The following is a 13,966-nucleotide window of genomic DNA, read 5'->3' on the forward strand; positions in this document are numbered from 1 at the left end:
TCGAGAGACGAACCGACGTCTATAAACCCTCCGACCGGAAGACCGTCGAGCTCCGACGTTAAAAATCGAGAGACGAACCGGTGTCTATAAACCCTCCGGCCGGAAGACCGTCGAGCTCCGACGAACCGGCGTCTATAAACCCTCCGGCCGGAAGACCGTCGAGCTCCGACGTTAAAAATCGAGAGTCGAGCCGGCGACTATAAACCCTCCGAGCGGAAGACCGTCGAGCTCCGACGTTAAAAATCGAGAGTCGAGCCGGCGACTATAAACCCTCCGAGCGGAAGACCGTCGAGCTCCGACGTTAAAAATCGAGAGACGAACCGGCGTCTATAAATCCTTCGGCCGGAAGACCGTCGAGCTCCGACGTTAAAAATCGAGAGTCGAGCCGGCGACTATAAACCCTCCGAGCGGAAGACCGTCGAGCTCCGACGTTAAAAATCGAGAGACGAACCGGCGTCTATAAACCCTCCCGAAAAACCGAGCCCGACGTTAAAAATCGAGAGACGAACCGCGTCTATAAACCTCCGACCGGAAAACCGCCGAGCTCCGACGTTAAAATCGAGAGACGAACCGGCGTGTATAAACCCTCCGAGCGGCAGACCGTCGAGCTCCGACGTTAAAAATCGAGAGACGAACCGGCGTCTATAAACCCTCCGGCCGGAAGACCGTCGAGCTCCGACGTTAAAAATCGAGAGACGAACCGGCGTCTATAAACCCTCCGGCCGGAAGACCGTCGAGCTCTGACGTTAAAAATCGAGAGACGAACCGGCGTCTATAAACCCTCCGGCCGGAAGACCGTCGAGCTCCGACGTTAAAAATCGAGAGACGAACCAGCGTTTATAAACCCTCCGGTCGGACGAATTCAATAAAGAGGTTTCGCGCGTGAGTCGTTTAGTCGATCGGCCAAGTATCCAAAGGTACTTCATCAACATCCAGCAAACAACCTCTTCTATCGAAGCAGGACATATTCGGCCGAGCAAAAAAGTTACGTAAAATACTTCGTAAAAATCCCTTTCGAACACACGAGAGGTGTGATAAGAGGCGAGCAGACGGCATGCGTATTGATTAGCAAAAGAAAAAGCAAGAAAGGATAGCATTAAATAAAGTAAGGCCGAACGGCCGAATTACAAAAGGTGATAGTTTTTTGCCGAGCGGCCAGATTACATTTAAGCTTTTATTCTAAATAATCATAAAGATCCTTCGGGATGTTGTCGAGGAGCGCCACTTGATCTGCGGCCGGGATGAGAGCAGAGTCGGGAAGGAGACCCTTGGACTTCAGATATGTTGTGGTGGCGGTCATAGCCAGATCAAAGACAAAGTACATCCGCTCGCAAACTTTCTCTGAAAATTCGGGCGAGCGGATGTAATTCTGTCTCAGGGCGGCGACCCGGCTTGGCTCGGCCTCTTGATATTCTTTAAAGGTCGCTTGGGAGACAGCAAGGGACTCCTGCAGAGTTTTAAGCTCCTCCTTTTGCTTATCCGCCTCTGCCGAGCGGGCCACCTTCTCGTCGGCCAGTTGGTCCGTCAGCTCTTTAACTTTCTGCTCCAAGCCCCGAGCCTCGACATTCTTTTTCTCCAGATCGGAGATAGCCGTGTTCTTCCGCTCAGTCGCCAGGCTTATCTTGCGATCCAGAGATTTATTCACGCGCTCAAGCTCGGCCAATGTGTGAGCCTGATCGGCTGTCTTCTTCTGCTCGGCCTCCAGTAAATCCTGAGCCTTCTTCAGCTCCTTCTGCAGATCGGTGTACGAAGGGCCTTGGGAGCCGGACAGATCGCCTGCAGCCTTCAGTAGCCTCAATTCTTCGTCCACCATCGCCAGGCGGTTGGAGACAGCTATCTCCTCCACTCATCTCTGACAAAAAAGAAAAAAGAAGTTGTTAGTGGCCGACCGGAAAGAATGCATAAAAAACTTCTTTTCTAACTTACCCCCTGTGGCCTCTTGCATGTGGCTGTTGGCCAAATTGCGAAGGGGGATCAGCGCGACGCGCGCCCGAGCGTCGGCCCACATCTCGGCTAGGGGCCCCTTCAGGGTGATAGTGTGCTCAGGCGCAGTGGGCCGCTCGGACTCGGGTAGAAGCTCCTCGGTGGGGAGATGCAGGGTGACCCTAACAGTGCGGTCGTGACCGGGGGTCGTCCGAGCGGAGGATGGGAGAGGATCGGAGGTCGGCGCCAAAAATTGGGATAAAATGGTTGAACGCTGGACTCGGCGGGGAGCGGGCGGAAGGACGCTGACTGGAACGGCCTCAAGAGGGTCTGCCGACGCGTCCAAATGCGATGGTATCCGATCGGACGAAATCGCCTCGACCTGTGGAGCTTTGCCACGAGCAAATGCGGTGGCCCGTTCGGCCGACTGGACCGTGAAAGTAGCCGATCGAAGGGGAGTCTCCACTCGGCGCTTCTTTTGTCGAGGGTGCTCTTCCTCCCGAGCGGAGCCTTCCTCTTGGACAGTTGGTCCTCCGCTGGGGGTGGCTCCTCTTGCCACATTCTGATGAGAGGCCTGAGCGGCCGACTCTTCATGAGTCCCGCTCTCCCCTTCATGCGAGCCGGCCGGCTCGATGCCGAGCGTCTCCATTTCTTTGGCCGCCGCGGCTTCAAGTGCCGCCGCCTTCCTCTTCAGAATACCAGCCATCACCGACTTCATGACAATATTCGCTACAAAGGAAAAAGGAAAAAATCAGTTAGCAAGCAAGGTAAATGTACAAGTAAAATTCTTACCGAAGCCGCTCAGGAGGGGTGTTCTGATCGGACTCAGCCCGAATATGTACATAACCCCTTCTGGAAGGAATTTGTTGATGTCGACTCGCCGACCGGCAAGCATGTTGGTGGCGTGAAGATAATCCGGCCGGATCTTGAATCTTTTGAGTTCTGGGGAGAGAGGATTTCCAACCTGCCATTGGGTTAGGAAGAAAGCCCGCTCAGGAAGGCGAATATAAAAGTAGAACTCTTTCCAATGCTTATTGGAAGAAGGAAGTTTATTGAAGAAAACTAAGCCGGGTCGAGCCTGAAACATGTAAGTGCTCGGCTCGGACTGTTTAGGGTAATAGAAGTAATAGAAGACCTCCGGTCGGAGGGGAATGTTATGGATCTTGAAAAGGACGACAATGCCGCATAGGAGGCGGAAGGTATTGGGGACTAGGCTTCTGAGCGGAATGCCGAAAAAGTTGCAAACTTCTACAAAGAAGGGTTGGATCGGAAATCGCAGACCGGCTGTAAAATGGTCGCGGAAGACACAAAAAGCTCCGCGCGGCGGTTTGTGTGGCCGAGCGGAATCTGTGGGTAGGATGATTTCAAGGTCGGAGGGGATGTCAAAACTATTAATCAGAACATCGGCGTCGCGCCGATCGAAGCACGACTCCATGGTAGTGTACCATGGGTCGAGGGTTTGGTCTTGGGACGGAGAGGAATGGGACATTGTCCGAACGGACGGAATCAAAAAAGGCAAAAAAAAAAGGGTAAAAAGAAGATGGCAACGAAACAGTACCCCGAGGACGGAAACTTGGGAAAGAAATGCAAAGAAAACGCCGGGAACCAAAGAGGGAAAGAAGGAGAACAGGAGGATCCAAGGAAGAACGCCGGAGATCGTCGGAAAGCAGAAGAACAGGATCGCCGGAGTGCTGAGAAGGAAGAAGCGGGAGGCACGCGACAGCAGAAGTGAGGCGAAGGAAAGAAGAGAAGGCTTTATAGGGTAGAGTCCGAGCGGCCTCCACCGTTGGATCCAGGTCGCGAGAATCGGAGCACGCATCGCGCCGTTCATTTCGAACCGTCTCGATCCCATCAGAACACCACGCCGCAGCCGTACAATGACGGCAGCACCGCCACGTTGCATTCATCCACTGGAACGCATTTAATGAGCGCGTGCTCGACCTTAATAATGGAGATTGGCGGAAACTTCGAAGAGATGCTGGGGAATGTTGGCGTTGACTGGCGTTTTAGCTGCCCCCTTGCTTCCGAGCGGATGGTAGTTTCAGGACGCCGCTCGGCTCAACTGATTGTCCAGTCAGTCGGACTAATTGCCTCCTTCGACTAGACTTGAAGGAGAGGCAAGTGATCCGGTGGTAAGAACAGGGGACCCCCGTTCCGGGGAGTCAACGCCACGTGGAAGTCAAAAGGTTAAATGGCCGACCGGACAAGGGTGGACCGACCGGTCGACCGGGGTCTAAACGGAAGCAAGGGCACCCGGCGGGGAGTCGGGGTTCCGACGCTCATGTTGAACAGGGTCGTATGGCCGAGCGGGTAGCCTGCTCGGCCAAAGAACATAAAGTAGCAACACTGCGAACAGTCCACAGAGCACACGACCGGGAATCTCCCGAGCGGACCAGCACATACAACCGGCCGGACGCGAGGGATTGCCGACCGGACGGGCGCTCGGCATGGAGTAAGAAGAGACAAAAGGACAAGGTAACATCTTCTGACAGTGGTATTGTTCAACGACCAGGCCATACGCAGGATTTTACGACAGAGGATTTCGCTGTCCCATCAGAGATGTGCCCGGACTGTAGCAGTATGATGTCAGGTAAGCTCTTCTGACAAGCCCATACTGAGGTATGGGCTGAGGACACGTATTCACCTCGGTATGTGTGCGTGAGCCCCTTCACAGCTCTATATAAGGAGCCTCACACTTCGCCGGAGATACGCATTCTCGGATATTCTGAGACACTTCTTTGCTGTCCACTTGCCTGACTTGAGCGTCGGAGGGTCGTCGCCGAGAACCCCTTCCGGCCCGACTTCTTTGCAGGTTCGCCGGAGCACCGTACGACCGGTCGAAGATCTACATCAGCGACTAGGAGAGCGCCACGTGCCCAGCGTCCGTTGATTCAGCAATTCGGACAGGATCAAGTATATATTCCAACAATTATGATTCGGCATTATTTTTCAGATGTACGAGTGCAAGTCGTATTTTTTTATCATTATATGTTGATGACATGATTATTACTGGTGATGATTCTGATGGAATTGTTTTCTTGAAGTCTGAATTGGCTCATTGTTTTTCAATTAAAGACTTGGATATACTACGCTACTTTCTGGGCATTGAGGTTGTTTATTCCCCGAAAAGTTATCTTTTATCTCAGTCAAAGTACATATCTAATCTGTTTAAGCATACTCGTCTTACTGATAATAGAGTTGTTGATACTCCTATTGAGACTAATGCTCTATATTCTTCATTTGATGGCTCACCTTTATCGGATCTTAGTTGTACAGAACTATTGTTGGAAGCTTGGTTTATCTTATAGTGACTCGTCCAGATATTGCGTATGTTGTTCATGTGGTTAATCAATTTATCGTTGCACCAACTACAGTTCATTGGGCTGCTATTCTTCGTATTCTCAGGTATCTTCGAGGCACTCAATTTCAAAGCCTTTTATTTCTTTCTACTTCATTTCTTGAGCTGCGTGTATACTCTAATGCGGATTGGCCCGGTAATCCTACGGATCGCAAATCTACCACTGGCTTCTGTATTTTTCTTGGTGATTCCCTCATTTCTTGGAAGAGTAAAAAGCAAGATGTTATTTATAGATCTTCCACAGAAGCTGAGTATCGTGTCATGACCTCAACTACATGTGAGATAGTTTAGTTGCATTGGTTGCTTACTTATATAAGTGTTTCTCTTCATCAACATACTCCGTTATATTGTGATAATCAGAGTGTTATTCAAATTACACATAATTCAATTTTTCATGAGCGAACGAAACATATTGAAATTGATTATCACATTACTGGTCATCATCTTCAAATTGGCACCATCACATTATCTTTTGTTCCTTCAAAGATACAGATTGCTGATATGTTTACCAAGACACATTCCGTTTCACGTTTTCATTTCCTATTTGACAAACTCTCAATGCTTCTAGCTGTAGAATCGTAAGTTTGAGGAGAGATGTTAAATTATATATTTATTTGTTTATAACTTTTTTTATAGAATTTAAAATTTCTTAACTTAATTTTATAAGACTTTATACTCTATATCAATTTTAAAATTATTAATTTTCTTCTTCTCTTAATTTCTACAAATTCAATTGTTAACCCACTATATAGAGATAAAATCCTGCATAGTTTCCTTATATCAATCAAAATATAAGGTCGATGTAATATTCATCAGAATATATCATTTCACCATCCTTGTTACATAGCTACGTTGGAATGACAAATCTACTGTTGTATACGGTCCGCAAGCAAAATACACACAGAAAACACTGTTCTGGATCGCCAATGGGACTCGCATTCTTAACGACTCCTATAACTGCTCCCAGAAGGAGACGTGCACAAACATGGCTGAGGCTGAGGCTGAGGCTGAGGCTGAGGAAGGGAAGATTGAATTTAATCAAGATCGATAGAAAGACAATGTAGAAACATAGTTTTAAGTATCTTTTTTATGTGTTTTATCTTAAGAGGAGATTATGACCCTTTATTTTATTTTATTTTATTTTATTTTATTTTATTTTTTTCAATTAGACTCAAACACAGTCAAAATTCCCCTGAACGTATCACGAGGAGTCAAAAGCAGTCTTTACCTGAAAGAAGCAGCAGAATTCTAGTGGAGCTCCAGTCTTTCCTGTAGCCTCATCCTAACAGACTCACTGTCCTCCATCGACCCGTCCGTTTCTTTTGCGCGGCCCGAATCGCACCCTCCACGCGTCCTCGCGTGGCTCAGCGCCGACCTGCCATCGTGGTCCCTGGTCGTCACCGAGCCGCAGGAGAGGAGGTGTATCAGCGCCGCCGACGCTCGCGTCCGCTCACCGGCGTAGCTAACAACCGCCTGATTCTCATTCTCCGTCGAGATAATCTCCGTGCTCGTCGACGACGACGGGGGCGGCGAGATCTCCTTCCGCTCCAACTCGGTGGTCGCGGGATCCACTGCCTCCGTCACAGGTGTGTCCGCTCGATCGGACCGCCTCCTGCTTCTCCAGTCCTCCGTCTGCGTCGACGCGTCCGCCGCCTTGGTCGCGGAGGAGGCCTCCATGTCTGTCTTATAGACCCTGTACTCACTCAGGCCGGAGGAGCTCCAAGGCGCCCTGTTTCTTCGGCTCTCATCATGCGACAATTTGGGAAAGCGGAGCAGCGGCTCCCGAGCCCCAAAGGAGCTTTTCTCGTGGGATCTCAACAAGGAAACGGGTCGGAGAAGCTCGGACCCCTTGAGGACGTACTCGTAGCCGTGCGCCGGACGGATCAGATCGTCCTCAGAGAGATCTTGCCACACAAATCCGTTCTTGTAGCTCCTGCGCGCATCCCAAATCAAACATAAAGAAAGGCAACCCTAACTCCCTAAGAAGAAATCAAACGAACGCAACCTTTTGGAAGACCAAGAGTACAAATCGGCCATTCCCTCGCCTCTAAGGAGGTCGAGACGATCGATTACGTCTGCGAAACAACAAAGTTCGGCGTCAAAGTAAGAATAAAAAGAGAGATTAAAGAAACCAGAGGTTTAGGGTTTAGGGACACCTCGGAGGTAGAGGCCGTCGGAGGAGGAGAGGGCGACCTCCATGAAGTGGGGGTGCTCCAAGTGGCCATCGCGAGAGAGGTAGTAGACGACGGGGACCTTGCTGGGCTTGGGCTCCTTCCACACCTTGTTCCTCTCGGGGCTCGTCTCGCGGTCCCTCCATGGCCTCCCGCGGGAGAAAGGCCCGCCGGACATTTTCGTTCCCGATTTGAGTCGCAGAGTGGAAACGGAGAGAGAGAGAGAGAGAGAGGCGCGTGGTATGTGCAGAAGCAGGAGGCGAATGGACAGCGTACGTCTTGTTGGACAGCAGCAGAAGACAGGACAGGAGAGATGACAGCAAAAGAGACAAGTTTGCGCTACTCGCTCGGGCACACTGTAAAATGGGCGTCTTTCCCGCGCAAAGGTACACACTGTAAAATGACGAGCGAGATCTTTGGATCGTAATTTATATTAAAAAATGGATTATATAAATTAATTAATTAATAGAGATGGATCTCATCTGATTAATTGATGAAATTCATCTCCATCAATTAATAGATATAATGATCCATTCGTAAATTACGATCCAGTAAATCTGTGCTCGTAAAATGATAGATCTCTGGTCCACTTTGTGTGACTGATAATCCATAATTTAATTATGGTTAGATAATTAAATTATAATTTATTCAATAACAAAATTATATAGAAAATATAATTTTTATAATACTTATGTCACGTAATGCTAAAATATAATAATATTAATATTAGTTTAAAAATATATTGGTATAAAAAAATGAAAATTATTCAGATCTATTTTTGTGATTTTGTGACAGCTTACATATTTATTGGTGATTAAATTAAAATTTAAAAAAAAAAAAAGATTTGATAAAAAAGTAATTTTAATTCTTTTATATTCTAAATTATCCTAAACTCCCTATGTTAAAATTCAACTTTCTCGTCCTGTCTTGTGTTAGACAAAATTTATTCTCATTTTCTATATGTAAATGTTTTTTTTACTTCAACTTTTTAATATATGCCTATTTATTTAATTATTTTTATTTTTGATAGATAAAAAAATTTTAAAATAAATTATAATTCCTCCTAAATTCAGTACATTTTAACTTAAAATCTAATATATTTTTATTAAATTGAACACGACTTTTTTTCGCATGCCCAATTAATTGATATATTCGATTCTAATTAAATAATACTGAATTTAAGAAAAATTATATCTTATTTTAGACTTTTTGTATCTATAAAAAATAACGAGAGATTTTGGTCTAAAAATAATGGTATAATCCTCACAAATTCAACACCATTTAACTAGAATCGAATACATCAATTGATTGGTCAAATGAAAAAAAAAAATCGTGCTAAATTTGATAGAAAATATATTATATTTTTGTTTAAATATGTTGTAGTTGGGAAAATTATATCTCATTTTAAACTTTTTATATCTAAAAAAAGGTAGATCCGCTACCTTAGCGGCCCCCCTAGTGTCGGCCCCACGGATATGGAGGGAGGTTCATGCAGGTACACAGGCCATAGGCGCATGGCGGGGTAAACCCCAGGTCGTCAGTTCTTGAGAATCGACCCCTGACCATTACGCCAGAGATACCATGCGTCCACCGTCTGCGCTACGCCCTGGGGGCAAACTTTTTATATCTAAAGAAACTAAAGACAGTTAAGTAAATTGATATATATTAATAAAAAGTAAAAAAAAAAAGTAAAAAAAGTAAAAATATATATATATAGGCAGAGAGTTAGAATAAAGTTTTTTTTAATATAGAGACGGATGAGGAGGAAGTTGAATTTACTATTAGGGATTTTAGAACAATTCATCATTTAAATAACTACATGTTTTTTTTATATTTTATTTTTTATACATTTTTTTTTTGTGGAATATATGTAAATAATAATTAGGTAACCACGGAAGTGTCATCAAGATAAATCGGAAAGCACTTATGATGAGCGGCCCAAAAGACCAACATCCTATGATTGCACATCTCATTTAGAAAAACATTTCATATAAATGACTATAAATATTTGAGTGACAACTTAATACCCTTCTGCTACATCTCGACATTAAATAAGATATAAAGATAATGATCTCTGTTCGAAAGTGATGAAGGTGGTTGGCTGAGAATGTGGCTCCAGCATTGACTAGATGAAGACTTCGAGTTATCCTGCAACACAGAGAGCATTAGCGTTGGCCAGGGAAGGGGTCCCTAACGTTGGCCCTCTGATTCTTAAGTCAGTAATCGATTTGGAAGAAGAAAATAGTAGAAGCAAACTGTAGCAAAAAACTTGTGTAAATATGAAGCATCACATACCTATGTCTGTAGATAGAGACCCTTTTTATAGTGTTACTGTTGCGTTATGCACACATTTCAGAGCATTAGTACATTTTTAAAAACTTTCCTAAGAAATGATAGGTCATAAAGTATTTCTGACACCTTTCTTTAAACAGCGTGTAAATCTTTATGATTTAACAGGCTGAAAGCTTCTAAAATATGATTTATCTGCGGAATATTCTCTGTTCTTTCTAACACAAACTTCCAAAAAAGTACGACACGATAGGTATATGGGTCCTACTGTAGGTTGACCAGCCGCCACTTGGCCGAGAGATCTGTAGGCGCAGCGGAGACCGACAAGAGGGGGGTGAATTGCTGAAAACAAAAAAAAAACTACCCTCCTCGGATTTCAACTCAGAATTTAAATCAGTAATAAAATAACAGCAACTAAATTAATGAAACAGAAAAAGAAATAGGAACAGAAAAGACTCAGGGATTTAACCTGGTTACAATCAAGGAGGTTGTTAATCCAGGACAGTAGAAAAAGCGTAGTAAGAAAAATCTCCTTCTCTGAAGGCGGAGAAGCCTTTTACACTTTGGAAGCTCACTAGTTGCTTAGGAATTGCTTACAGATTGATTGATTGAGTTGTCGTTGAATTCCTAGCTCCAGGGGTCTTTTTATAGCTCCTGGAAGTCTATCCCGAGGGTCCAAGGCGCCTCCAACAAGGTTCAAGGCGCCTCCAGTTCGGTTAGCGGATAAAACTTTATCCGTAACGCAAACGGTCAAAAGTGACCTGTTGAAGGCGCCTTCAACAGGGTTGAAGGCGCCTTCATGATGGAGGCGCCTCCAAACCTGCTGGAGGCGCCTCCAAGCTGGCAGTACAGTTTCCAGCTTCCGACGCTCCGTTCTTTTGGATGATTGCGGCCAACCGGAATAGGGCTCACCCGAACCCAATTCCCGACCTTCTCCTCGAGCAGCCTTCCGTCCTGGTTTAACGTCCTTCGAACGCCACGCACGCTCTTCACGCCCACCGGAGTACTCTTCCGCAGCTCTCTCGTCCTTCAGACGCACCGAGCCCGTCGGCTCTCTTCCCGTGCCGTCCTTCTCATTAGCTGCGTCTTCCGCTCAACTTCCTGTGTTCCTAAGCTCCTGCACACTCAGACACAGGGATCAAACACAGCAGGACCTAACCAACTTGATTAATCACATCAAAACTAACACGGGGTCCAACAATCTCCCCCTTTTTGATGTGCATCAACCCAAGTTCAAGTTAGGGTTAAAAAAGACATACAAAGTAATTTTAAAGAAAAATTACTAAACTAACAAGTTAAACATAATTTTTGCAATTAGTAAAATTGCAACACTTTTTATAAAAATAAAGGAAATTTTAAATTTGTCTAATTCCCCCTAAACATTTATAAAAATAATAAAAGAAATTTTAAATTTATCTAACTCCCCCTAAACTTGTACTTTTCTCTCCCCATTTGATCACATCAAAAATGGGGTGTTAAGTAAAATATTTTCAAGTAAGATTGAATTTTTGAAAAAAATTCAAAAAAAAATTCTAAGAAAGAAAAATGAACTTTTTAGAATTTTACAGAACAAATCCTAAGTTTTTTTTAAAAAAAAAATTCTAAGGCAAAAAAAAAAAATCCTAAGTAACTTTTTGAATGTTCCCAAAAAAAATATCTAAGTCAAGTGAATGAACTTGTAGAAATTTCCAGAAAAAAATTTCTAACCCAAAAAAAAAAATTAAGTTAGAATTTTAAAAAAATTTCTAAAGAATTTTTGTTTATTTTAATAAATATTTGATAAACTTTCAAAGTATTATTTAATTCTTGTTTAATGTTTTTTCAGAAAGTTAATTAAACATTTTCTTTCAATATTTTAGCTTCCAGGTCGTGGCGAGGCACTAGACCTTCTTGGTTATTGGAGCAACAACCACTTCCTTAGACAAAGCTTCCATAAAGAATTTCAATGTTTAATTTTCTCACTGTAAACTTTTAATTTTTGAACAATTAATTAAGTACAGATTTTGGAACCCAAATAGAGGTTCCTTCCTACAAGATTATTCAAAAATCTAGGGGGTACATAGTTTCTTGGTATTTTCCTAAGTTGACCTTGATGCTTCCTTATATACCAATTTAATTTACCATAAATTCTAATTTTTGACTTTGAAAATTTCTTTAGGCATGCATCATTTTTTAATTTTTTAATATTTAATTTTAAATTTTCATTTTCTGATTTCAAATTTTTATTTTCTTTTTCTAATTTATCTAATTCTCTATAAAGAGCTTTAATAAATCTAAAAGATTGATTCAGGGTTAGATTGCATACCTTACTTACCTGATCTGGTGATGCTCCCTCTTCACTACAGCTTTCTTCTAACGTTCCTCCCCCTTCGTCGATGCTCATCTCTGAGCTGGGCGTTTCTTCTAGCTGATGGTTGGCCATCAGTACTAGTCCCGAGAATTCTTCGACTTCCGATTCGGAGGATGACGAATCATCCCACGTGGCCTTTAGGTTTTTGTGTTTGGAGGGTTCTGGCTTCTTGTATTTTGACTTTTCCCTTTCTCTCTCCTTTCTCTTTAGCTTTGGGTAGTCATCTTTGATGTGCCCCTTTTCGTTGCAGTTATAGCAGCGAACCATCCTCTTCTTTCGATGATGCCTCTGCGATTTAAATTTATTAGTACTGAAAAACTTATTGAAGCGTCTTACCAGTAGTGCCGCTTCGGATTCGTCGACTGAGGCTTCGGAGTCAGAACTGTTCATCTTTGCCTTTAAGGCAATGTTCTGACTTGTCTTCTCTGCTCCGTTGGGTTCTAACACTCGAGATTCATGAAATTCAAAAGTGAAAAATAATTGTTCTAAAGTACTTACCTCGAGGTCCTTAGAGATGTAATACGCATCTACTAAGGAGGTCCACTCTGGAGTTCTCGGGAAGGCATTGAGCGCGTATCGGATAGAATCCCGGTTGGTTACCTCTTCTCCAAGGTTCGTTAGTTGCGTTATCAGCTCCTTGATTCTCGCTTGGAGTTGCGCTACCTTCTCGCCTTGGTTCATCCGGAGGTTCATTAACTTTCCGGAGGATATCGCGCTTCGCTAGCTTCGCTTCGGAAGTACCTTCGTGAAGCTCCAGGAATTTTTCCCAGAGATCTTTCGCGGAGTCGTAGCTTCCGATCCGATTTACCTCCTGAGGCGGTAGAACGCTGAGTAGGTGGAACTCAGCCTTTCCGTTAGCGACGAAATATGCTTGCTCCTTTTTCGTCCAGGTATTTTCCTCCTTATCTTTCAGAACTGCATAGTCATATTTCATTATTAAAAGAATGTCAAATTCGGTTTTAAAAAATACCTCCATTTTGCGCTTCCATGTGGCGAAGTCTCCGTCGAACTTCGAGGGATAGATGTTTGCTCCGGCCATCAGCTTGATCGTAGTACTTCAGTTGGCGGTTAGTCCTTCTAAGGCGATCAGGCTCTGATACCAATTGTAGGCGCAGCGGAGACCGGCAAGAGGGGGGTGAATTGCTGAAAACAAAAAAAAAACTACCCTCCTCGGATTTCAACTCAGAATTTAAATCAGTAATAAAATAACAGCAACTAAATTAATGAAACAGAAAAAGAAATAGGAACAGAAAAGACTCAGGGATTTAACCTGGTTACAACCAAGGAGGTTGTTAATCCAGGACAGTAGAAAAAGCGCAGTAAGAAAAATCTCCTTCTCTGAAGGCGGAGAAGCCTTTTACACTTTGGAAGCTCACTAGTTGCTTAGGAATTGCTTACAGATTGATTGATTGAGTTGTCGTTGAATTCCTAGTTCCAGGGGTCTTTTTATAGCTCCTGGAAAGTCTATCCTGAGGGTCCAAGGCACCTCCAACAAGGTTCAAGGCGCCTCCAGTTCGGTTAGCGGATAAAACTTTATCCGCAACGCAAACGGTCAAAAGTGACCTGTTGAAGGCGCCTTCAACAGGGTTGAAGGCGCCTCCAAGCCTGCTGGAGGCGCCTCCAAGCTGGCAGCACAGTTTCCAGCTTGGTTTTTCCAGCTTCCGACGCTCCGTTCTTTTGGGTGATTGCGGCCAACCGGAATAGGACTCACCCGAACCCAATTCCCGGCCTTCTCCTCGAGCAGCCTTCCGTCCCGGCTTAACGTCCCTCGAACGCCACGCACGCTCTTCACGCCCACCAGAGTACTCTTCCACAGCTCTCTCGTCCTTCAGACACACCGAGCCTGTCGGTTCCCTTCCCGTGTCATCCTTCTCG

The 13,966-nt window shown here is 44.5% G+C and overlaps 1 protein-coding gene across 2 annotated transcripts; it reads right to left on the reverse strand.

The window, feature by feature from the left end:
- Positions 1-6,082: 6,082 nt before the first annotated feature.
- LOC122005231 (protein SOSEKI 5-like) lies at positions 6,083-7,764 on the reverse strand. Of its 2 annotated transcripts, none has more exons than XM_042560188.1 (4): positions 7,438-7,764; positions 7,287-7,356; positions 6,510-7,214; positions 6,083-6,288 (listed from the first exon to the last, which is right to left on the reverse strand). In XM_042560188.1, exons 1-3 carry the CDS (start codon positions 7,628-7,630, stop codon positions 6,530-6,532), a joined length of 948 nt encoding a protein of 315 aa, XP_042416122.1. In that variant the 5' UTR covers positions 7,631-7,764; the 3' UTR covers positions 6,083-6,288; positions 6,510-6,529. The 2 variants fall into 2 exon arrangements, with proteins under 2 accessions (XP_042416122.1, XP_042416121.1); XM_042560187.1 differs by having other exon boundaries at positions 6,083-6,294; positions 7,438-7,762.
- Positions 7,765-13,966: the final 6,202 nt, after the last annotated feature.

Source organism: Zingiber officinale, chromosome 7B (assembly GCF_018446385.1).
Source record: "Zingiber officinale cultivar Zhangliang chromosome 7B, Zo_v1.1, whole genome shotgun sequence".
NCBI lineage: Eukaryota > Viridiplantae > Streptophyta > Magnoliopsida > Zingiberales > Zingiberaceae > Zingiber > Zingiber officinale.